Source organism: Cynocephalus volans, chromosome 4 (assembly GCF_027409185.1).
Source record: "Cynocephalus volans isolate mCynVol1 chromosome 4, mCynVol1.pri, whole genome shotgun sequence".
In the NCBI taxonomy this organism is placed as follows: Eukaryota; Metazoa; Chordata; class Mammalia; order Dermoptera; family Cynocephalidae; genus Cynocephalus; species Cynocephalus volans.
In genome coordinates this window covers 99,053,159-99,072,251 of record NC_084463.1, presented here as the reverse complement: position 1 = coordinate 99,072,251, position 19,093 = coordinate 99,053,159, and the positions used below count along the sequence as shown (strand labels likewise).

General features: G+C 48.6%; 1 protein-coding gene across 1 annotated transcript; it reads left to right on the top strand.

The window, feature by feature from the left end:
- Window positions 1-1,644: 1,644 nt before the first annotated feature.
- MOGAT2 (monoacylglycerol O-acyltransferase 2) lies at window positions 1,645-17,803 on the top strand. The gene is given in 9 exon segments (XM_063094875.1): window positions 1,645-1,758; window positions 3,143-3,264; window positions 4,843-4,922; window positions 5,015-5,113; window positions 5,116-5,192; window positions 14,576-14,741; window positions 15,086-15,260; window positions 15,923-16,122; window positions 17,652-17,803. Coding segments are annotated over 9 exon segments (1,185 nt in total).
- Window positions 17,804-19,093: the final 1,290 nt, after the last annotated feature.

Genomic DNA, 19,093 nt, shown 5'->3' with positions numbered 1-19,093 from the left:
CCTCTCTGGGTGGTACGGACTGGCCTGGGCTGGGGTTCCTGTGGCACAGTGCCTGCCTGTTCCAGTGTGGGTGGCTCAGGGCCCTGTGGGTCTGGCAGCTCTTGGGCCTCTCTCGATTTCCCACCCTCTTAACAGTCACAGTGGGGGCCATGTTTCTAATACATAAAACTTGGGGGACACAATTCAAACTTCAGTGAGTTTTGGGGTGACATAATTCAATCTACTACAGTCCCCTTACCCACCCCACCCCCTTGATTTGAGGCTAGGAAGGTCACCCTTGCCCAAACTCCAGCTCCGCTGAAGGGAATGTTTTCAAGGAGGGAGTGGGACTGTGGATTGGGAAAGGAGAGTGACTGGGAGTGTGCGGGATTCTTCATTTCATCTTCTGGCACCAGACTACATAAGAACTGCTATCCAACCCCCTGCCCCTACCATCTGCTGAGGTTCACCCTATACATAGACAGCACTATCCTAGTTGCTGAAATGTTGACATACTCTGCACAGGTTGGTCAGTAGCAATTTCACACACCCACACCCACACCCCACACCCCCCACACCCCCACAACCCCCACACACCCAGGGGCTCCCTCTGAACCTCCCCATAATCTTGCAGCTAAAGGATTCATCCCTGGCAAAGCAGGCCCTGCAGGAACCTGCCCCTAGCATCCCTTGTAATTGATCTGAGGCTCTGTTCTAAGGGTTGTTAATCATTTTAAATATCCCTGGTTACTCCCATTACACAGATGAGCAGAGAAATTAAGTGCCCTAAAGGCCCAAGGCTGCAGATCCAGAGTCCTGGGCTCCTCCTCCTGCTAAAGAAAAAAAGGCTAAGGAGGCAGGGGGAGGAGACAGCAGAGGGAGGGAGGACTAAGCCCGGGGCAGGCTGCAAGTTGGCTGGCTCCTGCTATCTCAGGACAAAGGGCACCAGGGGCCCAGAGCCAGGTGGGCCATGGCCAAGGGATCATAGGGGATGAGGGACATCATGCTTAGCCTGCCTCCTGTGATCTTTGAGGGCAGGAGTGTGTCCAACTAGCTGTGCCCACCTCATGCTACAGGCCTGTGCCACCTGCCTGGCCCTGCTATTACAGGAGTCAGGAAAGTCAGGAGCAGCACACAGAGCCAAAGCAGCCCTGGGCCTGGAGGACCAGAGGTAGGGCAGCTGAGAATAGGGGTCTGGACCCACTTGAGCCAGGAGTAGAAGGTTTTACTTTATCCCTTATCCTGAGGGCAGGGGGAAGCCCTAGGAACATTTAGGTGGGGAAGTGACAAGGTCCAATCTGTGTGTTCAAAGTCCCTGTGGCTGCAGTTGAGGTATCTAGAATGATTGGGGTGTGGGCGTGGGAGAATAGACTCATGGCAGGGACCAATCACAGTCTAGATCAGCCTACTGATTGTTTTTGTACAGGAGCTAAGAATAACGTTTACATTTTTAAAAAGTTACATTTTAAATAGCTATTTCAGTACCTACATTATATTCTCCAATTTACTTTTTGAGCCACAAAGCCTAAAATATTTGTTATCTGGCCTTTTAAGAAAAGGTTTGCTGACCCTGGTCTAGAGAGACCGGCAGTGGGGAGGACAGAAAGGTCTTCGTTCAAGAGATATTTAGGAGATGGGATCCACTGGGAGGTGCAGCAGGTGTGGATGGAGCAGGAGGAAGAAGGCCAGGGTGATGCCCAGATCGTGTCCACACTTGGCCGGCCATCCTCGGGCACTTGGGAGGAGAAGGCTTGGGAAATTACAATGAAAGAGGTCAAGGTTGGTTTGGTTTTGAATGTTGTTGATCTTGAGGGACTGTGGGACCTGGAGGGGGGAATCACCATGTAGTTACTATCCTGTGTGAGCAGCGTTATGACAGAGAGGTGAGTGAAGAGGCAACGTAGTGGGATGGGGTGGGCGACACACAGAGGTGGGATTAAAGCAAGTTTTCAAGGCTGGCAGGAGAGTCAGGGCCTCCCAGTTAGGGGAACTGCACCTGCAGAGCAGAGAGGGAATAAAGGACTATGCACATATATTGATCAGCTGGTTCATGCTGGAGTTAGAGGATGGATTTTGGAGAGTGGCTCAGAAGTGGCTAGTCAACTAGGGCCAGTCGCCAGAGACTCAGGGCCCCAAGTCAAGTACTTTCCTAATGGGTTACTTGTTTACTGTCTGTGTCCTTTCTTCTCCACAACTCACACACTCTTACACAGGGAAGTAAATTACTTTCAGAGTTTGTCTGTCTCGTTCTCAGTTGCATCTCCAGCTCCTCAAAGAGTTGGAGTCATTAAGTATTTGTTGAATGAAAGCATAAATGTTGGTAGCACGATGTGGTCAAAATGGTAGGATTGCATCCCAGGTCTCACCCTATTAGCTCGCTGTGTGACCTTAGCCAATGTACATACCCTCTCTGGGCCTCTGTAAAATGGGGTTTTAAGTTTTTCCCTCTCAGGCTTGTAAGGTTATGTGAAAAAAGATGTCTCTCTTCCTAAGTTGTTGAAATGACCCACAGTCTGGGTTTTACCCGCTAACAGGAGTTAAGGGGTGAGCCCAGTGTGAGGGGGATGGTAGAATGGTGGGGGGTCTTTCTGGTCAAGTGTAAATACCCTCTGTTTCTTTCTAACTTTTTTTTTTTCCTGACTACAAAAGTAATATATGCTTAATGTAATACATTCAAACAAAATGCATACCCTTAAAGTAAAAGACTTCTTGCAATCCCACCCTCCAGGTAGCCACTATTAATAATCTGATTTTATTCTCTACAGCTGGTTTTCTTAAAGTGGGAGCCACCAGCACAGGCTTTTGATTTTGCCCAAGGGAGAAAGCTCTAGCTGGGGTTTTTAATATTTTTTATTTCTTTAATTAAAATTTCTTTTTATTAAACATTTTTAATGTAAAGAAATTTTTAAAAACTTGAGCCAATCTCCCTTCCATCTCTGTTCCCTGGCATCCTATCTCCCTCCTCCAGATTTGCAAGAATCCTTCCATCCTCTACACATGTGCAACTGTGTATGTGCAAATGTTCTTTTTCATATAAACGGTGGCATTTTATTCCCACTCTTCTACAACTCTCTCTTTGAAAAATTTGTTTATAAAATATTTAAGACAAACAAAAAAGGTAACCCATCCATAAGCCATTGATGGTCCTTTCCCACCCCTCCAGGTATCACAAGGCTGGTGTGAGGATAAAGCTGGAGCGGTAGGGCTGCAGCGGCTGCGCAGGCCTGGTTTAAGGAGGAGCCTGGGGAGAGGAGCTGCCCATGGGAATGATGACTCCGGCTGCCGGTGCTCCTGGTTTTTTAGGAGACACTAGATGTCCGCGTTGCATGTGAAGCCTCCCTATTTTTCATTATTAATAGCTAATTCAATGGTATTTGAAAACAAAGGCAAAGGTGGAAGCGACCCAAGTGTCTATCAACAGATGAATGGATAAACAAAACGTAGTGCATACAAACAATGGAATATTCCTCAGCCCTAAAAAGGAAGGAAATTCTGACACATGCTATACACGTGGGTAAACTGAAAACATTATGCTAAGGGAAGTAAGCCAGTCATCAAAGGACACATACTATATGGTCCCACTGACCCGAGGTACCTAGAGTGGTCAGCTTCCTAGAGAGAGTAGAATGGCGGCTGCCGGGAGCTGGAGGAGAGGGAATGAGGAGTTGTGGTTTAATGAGTGCAGAGTTTCTATTTGGGACAATGAAAAAGTTCTGGTGATTGACAGTGGCAATGTTTGCACAAAGAGCGAATATACTTAATGCCACTGAACTGTACATATATTTTATTATTATATTACTAGAATAAAAATGAAGATAAACAAAATACAAACACAAAGTGCCCCAAACACAAGACCGGAATGTTGGCTTCACAGGGGCAGGAATTTGCCTGTCGTTCATGGCTGTACTGCCAGCACCTGGTAAGTTGTAGGGGCTCCATGTGAAGTGAATATTTGTCAGCCTCAATCTACATCCTCTGGCTTATAAACTTTTACTACTATAACTGGGTCAAAAGTCCTCTCCTCCGGGAAGCCTGCCAGGAGTGGCAGGCCCAGTCCACCCTACTTTCAAGCGGACTACACAATGGGGAGCTGGTCTTCTTTAAGAATATGAGTGCATGGTGTTGAGTGGAGGGAACGCTCCACTGGCATCAGATTAGGGGCAGCCCCGCAGACCACCTGACCCTGAGATGAAGCCAGCATTAGCCTCCAGCGAGGGATGCCCAACCATAGTGCGGAGGGGAATTCTGCACTGGGCCTGGTCCTAGCCCTGCTGCACCCCTGACTCACAGAGTGGCCAGGGGTTGGCTTCTTCCTCCCTTCTTCCCTCCCGCCCTCCTTCAACAGCAAAGGGCATTAGAGGCAAAGGAAACAGGGCCCAGTGAGTTGTGGGAACACTGAGCAGTTTAGTGCAGCTGGAGCATTGGGGGTGTTGTGGGGGAGGTGAGGCAACAACAGAGGAGGATAGGGCCAGTTCATGGGGAGCCTGTAGGCCAGCCTGAGCTGCTCAGACTGTGCCTTGAAGTTAAGGGAAAGCCACAGCAGGGCTTTAATGAGAGGAGGGACATGGCCAGATTTATCTTTGGAAAGATGGGGCAGAAAGTGGATAGAAAAGGGCTGGGCAGAAAAGGTCAGATGGAAACTGGAACAGTTAATCCAGTCAATTGTCACCATTTCGTGTGCACGTGGTGAGTGCAGACTGCTTTACTGGGGAGGGGGAGGAAGGGAAGATTTACTGCGGAGGGGGAAGAAGGGGAAGTAAGACAGCCTGGTGCAGTGGGAAGAAATGGGCTTTGGCATTCAGCCTACCTGGGTTCTAATCAGTGCTCCCAGTGTGACACTGGGCTGGCTGCATGCCCTCTCAGGGCCTTCATCTCCTCCTTGAAGGCATGGGAAGCCACCCTCTTCATCCTGTGGCTGAGGGCTGGACAGAACAGTGCTGCTGGTGCTGGGCTTGTGGGGAGAGCTCAGGCTGGGGGGTCTCACCTACCTTCCTCCAGACCCCAGACCCCTGACAACTCCTGCTTCCCTCCCCAGCCCAGATCTGCACTGTGGGCTTCACAGGCCTCCCATTCACAAGATTCTGGCTCTTCACTGTCCTGTATGCAACATGGTGGTACCTGGACCGAGACAAGCCATGATGGGGGGCAGGTGCATCCAGGCCCTCAGGCGCTGGGTCATATGGAAGTACATGAAGGACTATTTCCCCATCTTGGTAAACTGGGGCTGATTTGGAGTTGGGAGAGGGGCTGGCTGGGGTGTGGGCAGGGCCATAGTGCCCACATCTCCTTGGGGGAAGTGGAGCCCTACAAACAGTGAGCAGAATACTGGGGCTGGGAGGCAGGGGCAAAGGCTGTCACCACTATGTGGCCTGGGGAAGAGTCCAGATTCTCTCTGACTATGGCTTCCCATCTATGGGGATGTGGGGCCAATATGAGGATTGATGAGTGCACAGGATTTGAAGGAGCTCTGTGGGGCATGTAGGGTGGTATATATCTTAAAGGTGCAAACCCATCAGCAGCCCAGGCTTGGGGTGAAGGTAATAAATACATGGGTCCTAAGAGACCATCTAGCCCCACACTTTCATCAGACAAGGAGACTGACACCCAAGAAGGACAGGAAATAACCAAGATCATACAACAAATTTTTTTATAAATTTAGTTTGTACGTTGATTATAGGTAAAGGTACAGGGGAGAGAGCCCTGAACTGTTCTCAGGTTTAATCCTGCTCCTAACTGTGGCATGCTGTGTGTCCCCAAGGGCCTCCAGGGCACAGCTTCTGGTCCTCTTTGCCCCTGGAGTATTTCCAGTTGCAGGGATGGCAGAAATGACGCTGAGGTGGCTCTATACTTACCCTGTCCACTGCCCTTTCAGCTCCTTCCCCAGCCAGGTGGCTCTCGAGGAGGGTTTCTAAAACTCAAAACTATTGACACTGGTGGGACACTGGACCTGATTTGCAGGAATTCTACGTGCTCAGTTTTTCAGGATTGTTGCATACTGCAGGCTGGTGGCGGCACTATCTGCCAAGGGCGGGCAGTACTGCAGAGTGGCCAGCAGAGGGCGAGATGGTGTTCACTTTGACTTTGCCTGTCCTAGGCTGGGAGCCTATGTGGGTAGGGCTGTGGCCTGCAGACTCCCTTCCCGCAGACCTCCCAGGAGACCTCCCACTCTTCCACACACCTGTACAATGCAGGCCCTGCAGGGCTCTTGGGGTGAACGAAAGGTATGGAGTTCCAGCTCTGCTGAGTTCCCCCATATTCCCAAGCCTCTGAGATCTCCTGTCAAATGCATGTGGTCCTTTAATGATTTCTGAGCTTCTATCAGTTCTTACTCTGATTTCATGAACTAGCACCTCATGGTGGAATTTTAAGCAAAATTAGGAAACTGTTTCTGGGCCTTGGAGCTGTCTGAAGTCACCCTGTGACTTCTTAAAGGGCTAATGGTGGAGAGTCAGGCAATGTTTCCTGTAGGAGGAGCTGTTCCCACGACACGCTGAAGACCTGCCCAGGAGCTGGGTTTCCGCCACTGTGAAGAACTCATCACCCAGAGCAAACACTGTCTACACAGTTCAAGGCTTAGGAGGAACCAAGCGCTGTGGCCAGGGTTGTGACCTGGTGTCAGGAAATGCTGCCTACATAATGCTAGTCATTGTCAGAGCTAGGCTTGAGGCAAGGCAGGACACCTGCCTGACCCCACCTTCCCACCCACAGCTGGGATGAACCCTCAGTCCTTCCGCAGCACACCAGGCATCACTAGGGACTTAGTGCCTGGCCTCCCAGGCTACTGCTTCTCAGCACACTAGGGTCTCTTATCCTGAGTCAGCGGGAACCAGGTGGCTAGCTCGTACCCAGGACAGGAACTCCAGCTCACACAGTTCTAGGATGCTCATTTCCTCCCGAGATGGCTCCTGTCATTATAGGAAGCCTCTACCTATGAGGAGGTCTTCCTTCACCTCGAATTGGGGCCTGTCTCCAGGGACCTTCCCAGGAGTCCTGCCTCTGCCATGGGCACAGAGCACAGCTGTCCCCTCAGCCCCAGGTCTGCCCTACAGCGATTGGGGGCCTCCCACCCAGTTCACTTCCACTGCCCTTCCTGCCCCTGTGCCTCCCAAACAGGTAGGTCACCAGGAGGCTTTATCAATCTCGGCACCATTGACATTTGGGGCTGGATCATTTTTTGTTGTGGGGGCTGTTGGCATCCCTGGCCTGTCGCACTAACCCTAGCCAGTCGTGACAACCAGAAATGTCTGCAGGCATTACCCAATGTTCCCTGCTGGGGGGCAGGGAAACTGATGGGCACTAACCGGCCCCAGTGGAGAGAGACTGCTCTGGAGCCTGGGGCTATCTCCTAAACTCCTCCCCCTCTACTCTAAGTACTGACCACAGTCCGCTCTTTATCTGGGCTCCACTTCTGCCAACACGCCCTGCAGTCCATCCTCTGCACTACAGCCAGAATAATCCTCATAAAATGGCTCTTAGAATAAAATCTATTTTGCCGCAGCTTGCAAGATGCTGCTCTCTGGTCCCTCCCCTGTCCACCCCTCACCTGCTTCTCCTCCCTTTGCCATCTGAGTTCTCCAGGCATGAACTGTGTCACTTGTGCTGGTGCCCTTACTTGGAGCACACCCCTGCATCCCAGTCACCCCTACCACTTTTCCCTTAGGGACTCCTACAGGGTGGCAGTGCCTGCTGGTTACCCATGGAGCCAGTCTGCCTGGGTTCAAACCCTGACTCTGCTTCTTTTCTAGCTATGTGACCTGGAGCAAGTTAATGAACCTTGGGTCTCAGTTTCCTCATCTGTAAAATGGGGCAATGATTCCAATACTTCCCTCACAGGGTTGATAGAGGATCAAGCAAGTTGGTGTACATAAGATGCCTGGCACACAGTAGGTGGTACAAATGTTCACTACCTCTGGTCCTCTCTCCAGATCTCAGTGCCTGGCACTTATTGTATTTCTTCAACTCTGAGCTATTCTCAATGGTAAAATGTATCAGTACTTTATGTACCCCTAAGACAAAAATTCTTCCAATTAGAATTGCAAGATGCATCTTGATTTCAGAACGTTTTAAATGTGGGGGGTGGGGATGAGGGGGGTGCACCTTAGAATTGAGGGAATGTGTCCATAGGTGCCAGTGTCTGTTAGATGAGTAGGTGACTGTGGCAGGGTGAGAGGGCAGGGCTGAGAACTTATCAACTGAGAAATCTAGGGAGGCTGAAGCCCACAGCAGAACAACATAGGGAGTTACTGCCAGGGCCAGGGAGAATATCCAGGCCTTTCCATCCATCCGGCCATGATGGGAGGAGGCAGGGAAGGACCCCATTTCCTACACACATACACACACATGCACACACATGCACAGAGCCAACCTCCTTCCTTTGGTTTAGAGCAGTGATTCTCAAACTTTGATGTGTATTAGAATCAGATACCCAAGGTCAGAACCAGATCTACTTAATCAGACCCTGCTTGCTGGCATTTTTAACTGCCAAATAATCTAGGTACATAAATAGGCCGTGAACAGGCTCTCCCTGTGCAACGCCCTGGAGCAGTGCAGGTCAGGTTGTTGATGCAGGAGCCACCTTCTCCAGGGACCGGAAGCCTGAGAGCCCTGGATCTTCCAAATTTGCCTAGAAAGGAAAAGGCCCCAGAGATAGACCTGAGTGCCAGGATATCTTCTGGGTCTGGAACAAAGGCTTCCTAGCTCTCTCTCTGCTGCTCTCTGCAGGAGATAACAGAACTCAGATCTGAGTCATCTGTATGACTGTCAAATGCTTGACTGTCAAGTGTGGCCTGTCACACCACAGCCAGTCTCCTTGGGACCGTGGTGAGTGTTAAGCTATCAGCACGGGTGCTCTGTGAACCGTAAAATGGCTATCAGGACAGTGAGTTCTTGAGGCTCTTTGTTTGTCCCAAGGATGTGAGATGGTACAAGGTCATTTGTGGAGAGATGGGACTGGGCACATGTGGTAGAGACATAGACCCTCACTGTCCTTCCTCCCACCCAAGGTCCAGATGTCCTCTCCTGGAGAGCCTTATGCAGTGCTGTGGTCTTCTGGGCAGGGACCGAGGAGGGTCTTAGGGTTAGAAGTAGCACCTCTGGACCCCCTGGAAGAATTGAACACATGTTCACACAAAGACCTATACATAAGAGTTCATGGCCATGTTATTTGTAATGGCCAAAGGGTGGAATAACTCAACTGTCTATCGACTGATGAATGGACAAACAAAACGTGGTGTCTCCAAATAATGGGATAATATTCAGTCATAAAAAGGAATGGAGTACTGATGCACGAGACGATGTTGATGAACCTAGGAAACACTATGCGAAGTGAAAGATGACAGACACAGAGGCCACATGTTGTATGATTCCATTTATATGAAATGTTCAGAACAGGCAAATCCATAGAGACAGAAAGTAGATTAGTGGTTACCAGGGGCTGGGGAAAAGGAGAGTGACTCCTAATGAATAAGGGTTTCTCTTGGGTGTGTTAAAAATGCTCTGGAATTAGATAGTGGTAATCGTTGCACAACCTCTTAAATATACTAAAGTCACTGAATTACACACTTTAAAAGGGTGAATTTATGGTATTTAAATTATCTCAATTTTAAAAAGCAGCCTCCAGAGCCTAGCCACCTGACTGTTCCAGGCTGCCATGGAATGCACCCAGCCAAGGTCCTCTCCAGACACCCATCCATATTGCCCTCCGCTAACAGAACCGAGGGAGCAAGACAGAGACCACAGCACTTCACACACCTTCCCCTTCACAGCACTCCCCTTTCCTCTTTGTTTACCTCCTCTGAATCCTGTAGCGACCCTGCTAGGAAGGTGTTATCAATGTCCTGTGAGACAGAGGGACAACAGACAGACGCATAGAGGGGCAGGGGCCTGGCAAAGATCATGTGATGAACCAGTGGCAGAAACTGGGTCTCCTGACTCCTAGCTCAGGGTTCTTTCCTCTGCTAGGGGAACCCTGGTGACATGTCATGGCAGGATCGGAGTCAGAAGCCTTCTTTCTGAGGCAGCAGCATCAGCCTCATCTGTTGGGCTTCATCCTTCCTTCCTTCATTCCACACTCTCTCCAGAGCATTTCCTCTGTCCAGGCCTGCACTGGGGACACAGAGGTGCACTAGACACATGATCTCTAGTCTTCACAGTGATGGCATGATACACTTGGGCATGGAGACAGATAGAAAAGGTAGCTCAGAAAGAGATAAGTATCACTGGGGAGGTGCAGACTGGGTCTCAGTGGGACCACGAAGGCCCCCCAGTGCACACAGTTGGATATGTGCAAGTAGATGCATGAGCAAATATTGGTACACTTACCTAGATACAGGCCCTCACACTCACAAGGATATTTCTCTACACACAAGTGTTTCTTTATTAAGGACATGATCATTCAGTGTTCATTTATTTATTTGAAGTGGGTAATACACTATTGTTCAAAATTCAAAAAGGGAGGGAGCTGAGGGCAGCCCCCTCTGCCTGGAAGCAGGCAAGAAGCAGAGCACATCTGGGGTCCTAGGCAGGAGCTGAGAGCAGCCCCTCTGCCCAGAAGCAAGCAACAAGTAGAGCATGCCTGAGATCCTAGGCAGGAGCTGAGGTCAGCATCCCCTGCCTGGAAGCAAGCAAGGGGCACACTGAAAACACCACTTCTTCACAGGTGACCCATCACCAAGGCCACGGCTGCTGCAAAAGCTGCTCAGTGCCACAGCAGTTGCTATAGCCACTGTTCAGGCAGCCCGCCAGCCACTCACCTGCATTGACACTAGGAGAGTCACCAGTGGAGACTGGAAAACGTAGAGGACATCTCTCTCCTCAAAGCCCACTCCAGAGTAACAGAAAAAGCAACTGCTCTACCAGATGACCAGACATCAATGTAGAGATACTAGAAACATGAAAATCCAAGAAAATATGACACCACCAAAAGAATATGGTAATTCTCAAATACCAGATTCTATAAAGCAGGAAACCCTTGAAATGACTGAAAAGGAATTCCAAGCAACAATCTTAAGGAAACTGGGCTACAAGAAGACTCAGTTAGACAATGTAATGAAATGAGAAAAAGTATACAAGATATGAAGGAGGAAATTTACAAAGAGATTAATACCTTTAAAAAGAATGTAGCAGAACTCATGGAATTGAAAGATTCACTCAACAAAATAAAAAACACAACTGAGTGCTTAAGCAGCAGACTAGAACAAGCAGAAGAATTTCTGATCTTGAAGGTAGTCTTTTGGAAATAAACCAGGCAGACAAAAAAAAAAAGGAAAAAAGAATTTTAAAAAATGAAGAAAATCTAAGAGAGCTAGGAAACAACCTTAAGTGCACAAAAATTGAAATCACAGATGTTCCAGAAGAGGAAGAGAAAGGAAAAGGTATGGAAAACCTATTCAACAAAATAATAACAGAAAACTTCTCAGGTATAGGGAGAGACATGGACCTTCAGATCCAGGAGCTCAAAGATCCCCAAACAAATTCAACCCAAAAAGTTCCTCTCCAAGACACATTATAAAAACTGGCAAAGCTCAAAGACAGAGAATCTTAAAAGAAGCAAGAGAAAAGCATCAAGTCACCTTTAAGGGAGCCCCTATCAGACTAACAGCAGACTTTTCAATGGAAACTCTACAGTCCAGAAGAAAATGGGATGATATATTCAAAATACTGAAAGAAAAAAAAAACTGCCAGCCAAGAAGACTGTACCCAGCAAGGCTATCATTCAGAAATGAGGGAGAAATAGTGTATTTTCCAGACAAACAAAAACTGTGGGAGTTCACTACCACACGGCCAGCCATACAAGAAATTCTCAAGGAAGTCCTGCATCTGGAATCCAAAAAACAATAATCACTACCACAAATACACAAGAACAAAACTCACTAGCAGAACAAAAATGCAAAAGAGAAAGAGAAAGAAACTAAATCTTACCACCACAAAAAACCATAGTGACAATGTAATAATGCTCCTGCTTTATTTCTGAATTAGTAATTTTGTTCTTCTCTCTTTTTTTCTTGGTCAATCTAAATAAAGGTTTGCAAATTTTATTGATCTTTTTAAAGAATCAATTTTTGGTTTTGTTGATTTTCTCTATTTTTTTAAATTCCCTATTACACATATTTCTGTTGTAACCTTTGTTATTTCCTACTTATATTTGCTTTTTGCTTAGTTTGCTCTTTTTCTATTTTCTTAAGGTAGAAGTTTACATTACTGATTTGAGATTTTTTTGCTTATTTTTAATATAGGTCTTTACAAGTATGAATTTTCCTCTAAGCACTGCATGAGCCCTGCATCCTGTAAATTTTGATATGTTTGTGCTTTGATTTTTATCTCAAAATATTCTCTAATTTTCCTGTGATTTTTCTTTTTACCCCTTATTTATTTAGGAGAGGATTGTTTAATTTCCACATATTTGTGAATTTTCTAAATTTCTTTCTGTTATTTTGGTCAGAGAACATTTTCTGTCATCTTAGTCTTTTTAAATGAATTAAGACTTGTTTTGTGCCCAAAATAAATTAATAAATACAAATTTTGTAAAAATTCAAAAAGGGACAAAAGTCCTGGTACCACTTCATGTCTCATCTCCCCAGCTCCGTCCTCAGCAGCAGCTATGGCCCTGCGTGTTTGGTGTACCCATGCACAAGCAGATGCATTTTCCCCTTCTCTGCACAGTTGTGACATTCTATGCATTTTGTCCTGCCCCTTGCTTTTTCACCTAACAAGCTGTTGTGGCCATCAGGACAGGAAGAGCCGCTTCATACTTCTCTGTGGATGCACAGTGGTCCATTGTGTGAATGTTTGATAATTTGTCTAAATGGTCCCCGTTGATGGACATTTGAGTGGATGCCAAGTTTTTGATATCACCAAAATATGATGATGTTAATAACCTTGTTCAGATGTCATTTTGCACAAGTGTGAGAAATTCTATAGGTTAAATTCCTCAGCAGTGAAGTTGCTGGGTGAAAAGGTCAATTATATTTTTTGGTTTTGATAGATATTGTCAAATTGCCTTTATGGATGCACAAAATGACCCTCTCACTAGCAGAAAATGAAAATTTATAAGCAAGTGTTTCATTGCACCGAGCAGGTATGTTTTTAAAGAAGCACCACCACATGGATTCCTGAGGAAGTACCTTTACCAGTGAGAATAACTGGAGATTTCTCTGCCCTGTCTATATTTTCATATCTAATAAATCCCCTGCTGCATGAGAGGAAGAGGTCTGTCTTTTTCTGGGGAGGCTGTGGTTCCTCCACCTGTGGTCCTTGCAGCCCTTCTGCAAAAGAGTTATGGGTAATCTGGAGGGTGTTTTGGGGGAAGGAGTTGCAGAGGCCAAGTCCAGATCAAGGACCGGAGAAGGTGGAGCTGTTCAGCCTGCATGGGGCAGACAGGCTCAGGGTCCTACTGCTGTCTCCCAGGTCCCTCCAGGCTGCTCTGAAGGTAGGCAGCTAGTCCCCAAAGATAGCAGCAACATCCTCGGGGAGTTACCAGCTAAAAATTTCAGATTAATGACAGGAAGAACTTTCACCCTAGTAAAGCTCAGCCAGAGTGCAAAGGGCTGCCCCTGAACTTTCAGGGCTGTCCTATCTGGGAGCCTCCTGCCCAGGCACTGGGGGTTGGCCAGGGGGCCCTGGGAACCCTTCTGACTGATGGCTGTGGCTCCCCGAGCACAGGGCGCTATAAAGAGTGGGCCCTGCGGTTCCTGGTGGAGTGGGGAAGGGATTGGTGTCCCCCGCCTTAAAGCCACTGCCAATATCAATAATCTTTGCAGACTCAGCTATACCTCACAGCCTGTGCAGTAACTGGCCAGGAGCAGCATTTAACCCAGTTCCCACCCCGTCCCTCCTCACCCCACTTCACCTAGAAGCTGCTGATGACGAGTGGGCTCTCTCTCCCACTCAGTCTGCAATGTCTAGTGGATGCTGCTGCACCGTCTGTGCTGCAGGCCTGCCCAGGCCCGGATAAATCACTATGCTGGCCTGCTAAAGACAGTGGACAAAGGGCAATGAAGGTCTGGCAGGGAGAGCAGGAGCCACAGGGTGAGACACTTGTGTTGAACAGAGGGGCAAACAAGACTGGAGCCTGCCTCCTGGTGTGCATGCCCTTTCAACCCAACGGGAAGCCACGCTGGATATATCTTATGAATGCTCACCCCCAGGTCTGAAGTGCCAATTTTTCTTATATGAAATATTGTTAATATGGGGCTCTTCTGGCATGGTGGCGCCCCCATGTGGTCCTTTGGTGCCTTCAATTATATCCTGTCAGGTAGTCTGGGTAACTCCAGGTACCTCGTACGTGAGCTTCTCAGTGACCCTAGGAGGTAGCAGGGACAGGGCCAAATATGGCCATTCTACAGATGCGGAGCCTGAGAGGGAAGTAATTTGTTCCAAGCCAGCCTCAAGTCTGGGACACGGCAAACACCACGGTTTCACCAGGTGCTGTACACACCAAATCCAAATCTTTGTAAGAACCCAGGATGGTCAGAAATAACGATGATGAACCTGAGGCTCAGAGAGGGGCAGTGACTTGCCCAAGGCCACACTCGTGGGTGGCACAGTCAGGATTGGCACACAGGCTCAGCTCTGGCTCACCGGGTTGCTATCCCTGCAGCTGGTCAAGACTGCCGAGCTGGAGCCTCCCAGAACTGCATCACAGGCTTCCACCCGCACCAACAGCGCAGGCTTCCCTTGGCTCTTCCCAGGTATCTGCCCACAGCTGATGATGCTGACCTTGTGGTTCCAGTTCCTGTTCTTCAAGGACTACATCATGTCCGGAGGTGAGTCTCCCCACCCCTGTGCAACTCAAGAAGATAAGGCTGGAGGTATGGGAGGAGAGATTTTAGGGAGGGCTGCCAAGAGTTCTGTATTTCTTCCAAGAGCAAGCGCAGTAGGAGAAAGAGGCTAGACCCGGAGAAGCACTTCCCACAGCACCATGCTGGGCATTGAGCTCAGGGAAGGGGTTGGGAAGTGGAAGAGGACTCAGAGAACTCCCAGCTGGAGGGGGTGGCCAGGGGACCCCAGGCCTCTGTGGGCACTGCTGGTGGTCTCTTTCTTGGGCCACACCCACCCTCACAGTCCCTGATCCCTCACCCCTACCTGACCCACCTTTCTATCTCCCCAGGGCTGGTCACATCAGAAAAGGAGAGCACTGCTCACATTCTGAACGGAAGGGGTGGCGGGGACTTGCTGGCCATCATTGTGGGAGGTGCCCAGGAGGCACCAGATGCCAGGCCCGGAGCCTTCACACTGTTACTGCAGAACCACAAGGGCTTTGTCAGGCTCGCCCTGATACACAGGTATCGAGCCTCTGGGAAGAACACTCTGGGTTCAATCAGAGATTAGCAAGAATTATACTTTGGTGGGAAGACAGTGGAGACTAATGCAGATTCTATTTTGGCAGGGAGATTCTCAGTCCATTCACAAAGAAGATTGTATTTTGGTATCTCATGCCCAAATACCCAGAAAAGTTTTCACAAGAGAGACTAGGTGATCATAGGGCCTAGGTGGGAATGGACATGCTCCCCGAAGCTGGCATTGCATCTGAGCCTAGGGGAGCTGGAAGAGTGGGATTTGGGACATATCTCAGAGCTGCTCTTCCATCTTGGAGTAGAGCGTGTCTGAGGACTATGAGCCAGCTGGGGCAGGAGAGATTTTCTAGAAAAAAAAAATGCTGATGTTTTATATCTGGGAGGACACTCCCAGGCATTCTGGTCTACCTGTCATGGTGCAACTGGGCAATTATGGCCCTGAGAGAGACCTGTCCAAGGTCAGAGAGTGGGGCCATGGCAGGTCTGGGACATAACCCAGACCTACTTCCAGCCCAGGGGTCTGTTCTCTGCTCCAGTTCCCAGTCACTGAGTCCCTGCAGGAAGCTAGGTGATCTTTCAGCTTGTGCCTCTTCTGGGGCCTCCCACACGCCCTCTTGCTCTCTCGCCCTCTCGTCTCTGTTTCCCTCCAGGGAAGCTCTGTTGCTGATCTTCTCCTTTGGGGAGAATGACCTATTTGACCAGGTAAAGAACTCTTCTGGCTTCTGGTTGTGCTGTGTCCAGAACCGGCTGCAGAAGATCGTGGGCATCTCCCTCCCACTCTTCCACGGCCATGGCATCTTCCAGGACAGCTTTGGTTTCATGCCCTCCTGTTGGCCCATCATCATCATGAGTAAGCCAAGACCCAGGCTGGGAGGGGACAAGCCACAGGGACAGGGACCTGGGCTGTGTGCTGCAAGGGCACATGGAGATGGGCCAGACACATTTCTAGCCTCTTGGAGTTGGCATTCTAGACTAGGAAACACACACACGAAAGCAGATAACCCTAATAAAAATGCAGTCTGGAGTGAGAACTGTAACAGAGGCATGAAGGACAATAGTCACTATTAATGCTGGGCAACTGCTGGGTGCTGGGTTCTGCACTGACTGCCTTACATGAAGCTGCTCACTTTATTCTAGCAGCCATCGAGGCAGGGATTATTATCCCCATTTCATTGATGGTAAACTGAGGCTCAGAGAAGTTAAGTAACTTCCAAAAGATCACACTGCCTTTGAGTAACAAAGTTGAAGTTTGAATCAGGATCTATCTGACTTTTTATTATGCCAGAGAAGGAAGGTTTAATTCTGACCCTGAGGATATAATGTAGAAGGTGGATACCAGGGAACGACAGTCCAAGTATGTTAAAATTGTGTGTAAAGTAGCAATCGACAGGCTCTGAATTAGAGCCTGAGGGATTTTTCTGTAAGAAATGGACATGAGCTTTTTTTTTTTTTTTTTTTTTTTAATTTTATTTTGTCGATATACATTGTGGCTGATTATTGCTCCCCATCACCAAAACCTCCCTCCCTTCTCCCTCGACATGAGCTTTAATGCCTACACTTAACGCCATCCTTTTCAGTTAATTGGACGCTTCTTTTGCTCTCTTCTTGGATTCCAACTGGGTTCTTCTGGCAAAGTTAGTAGAGAGCGATCCATTCATTTCATCTCCATCCATCCATTTATTTGTTGGTTGAGCACAGACTTGGTAAAACCCCCCATCATGACCTTCCCTGTGTCACGTGGCAACATTTTTATGATTTTGGTACTGATGCTGCCTCCAGAGCTATTCCCACAAGGAGTGGACAGAAGAGCTGCCTTCCCAACGAGGCAGAACTAGAGAAACTAGGTTAGTTGGGATCTTCCTGATTCCTTCTTAGGATAAAGAGGTCACTACAGGTCAGTGTGGAGGGAGGTGGATAGAGAAGAGCTACCTGGCCCTCATCCTAGAGGTGCAGGTACCAGTCGTGGCATGCTAGACTTCCAGGATCATATAGCCTGAAGGTGAAGAGTACCCTTCCATCCCAGAGTTTAAAAACGGGCACTGGTTCTTCCTAGCTGTGTGATCTTGAATGAGTTACCTAACCTCTCTGAGCCTCATCACCTCACCTGTCAAGTAGGAATAATGACAGGTTTTTATCTCCACAAGATTAAAGGAGATAACCCATGTAAAGCACCTAGCACATTGCCTGGCACATTGAAATCTGGCGATTGTTACTGTATCAGAATCTTGGAGTCACCCTAACAACTTAGAGTCCATTACCTGAAATTAGGGTTAAAAGGGATGGCAGTAAGAGCATTTTCCTGCAAGAATGACCATGGGATCGGGCACCTGCCACAAGGGCTCCTGTGACCCCAGTGGTTCCCACCTCTACGCCTTGCAGTGAGGAAGCCCATCGAGGTGCACAAGATGCTATAGCGCTCAGAGGAGGTGCACCAGCTACACCAGCACTATATCAATGAGTCGTGCAACCTCTTTGAGGCCCACAAGCTCAAGTTCAACATCCCTGTTGACCAACACTTGGAGTTCTGCTGAGCACCTCCAGCCAGAGGAGGGGCTGTCCTAAAGAGCAGGGCTGCATTAGGGAGCCCAGCAGGAGGTCTGTGATCTGAGAAGATTTCTAGGAGGTGTTTGTGGAACATATATCCAGAGCCATCTCAGACTCCTGCAAATCCAACCCATGTCAGGACACAAGTCAGAGCTGGCGACGTGGAAGAGGAGACCAGACTGGCATCTGTGATTTGCACTCCACTGTAAAACCTCTGCAAGTCTCTCTCTCCTTGGCCTCTCTCTCTGTTCATCTGTGAAATGGAAGAGAGAGCTGGAAGAGAATGATTTCTGAGGTCTCCATCCTCTGTGGTAATCTTAGTCAATGGGCAGGGAAAAGAGAGCAGCCAGATTTTTCTTCCTCTAACCTTGAGTGATGCCACCAGCTCCAGAGCCTGCTCCTACAAGCCCCCTGGTCCTGCACCCTGGCTGTCCCAGCTCCTCCCTCCCCGGGTAAGCCCCTGTACTTGCCCTAGGCACCTTCGAGTTTCTGGGTTCTCTGAGCTCCAGAGTGGCAGCCAGAGGGGCCCAGAAGTTGTATAAAGAGAACTGTGCTGTTATGCACTGACTGGCTGAATGACTGTGGGTAGGCCTCTTCCCCCTTCCTCTGAGCCTCAGTTTCCCTGACTAAGATGACCTCCGAGTCTCAGCTCTGACATCACACAGGCTGAGAGTTCCATGAAGGTACCTCTTACTTGTCCTTTGTGACTTCAGCCCCTGGCCACGGCACAAAAGAGGAGCTCCATAAATGTCAGTTCGATAAATGAAAGAATTCTATTTTCGCCCTCTTTTCTTCCTACGCTCCAACCAAGGAGACTGGTCAAAGCCTCCCCTTTGACCTCTAGCCTGGCTCTGTGGTCCTGTGTCACCTTCCCAGAAGCTGGATTAGATTGAGCCGGAGAAGACCATGCTTATCTCTGCATTCCTGATCCATCAACCCTAAGCTTACCACATCTGCTCTCATTCTTTTGGGAAAGAAGGGAGAACGGATGTGTTAAGACACAGGGCAGACCAGCACAGAAAAAGAAGACCAGATGTGAGATGTGTGTTTTGTACATGTCTGCAGGGTGGGTAAGATGGGTACAGATGCCCTGAGCAGAAGAATTCTGGATTCCTGAGTTAGGGACTTGTGTCAGTAGTGAAGGACTAGGCATGTCTGGGTTGGGCCAATGCTTGTGACTCCCCTTGACCCTCCAGCAGGGAAGCAGATCCTTCCCCTCCAGGAGCAGGTCACATCAGTAACTACAACATGGGGGCATTTGGAGAAGTGGAAAATTG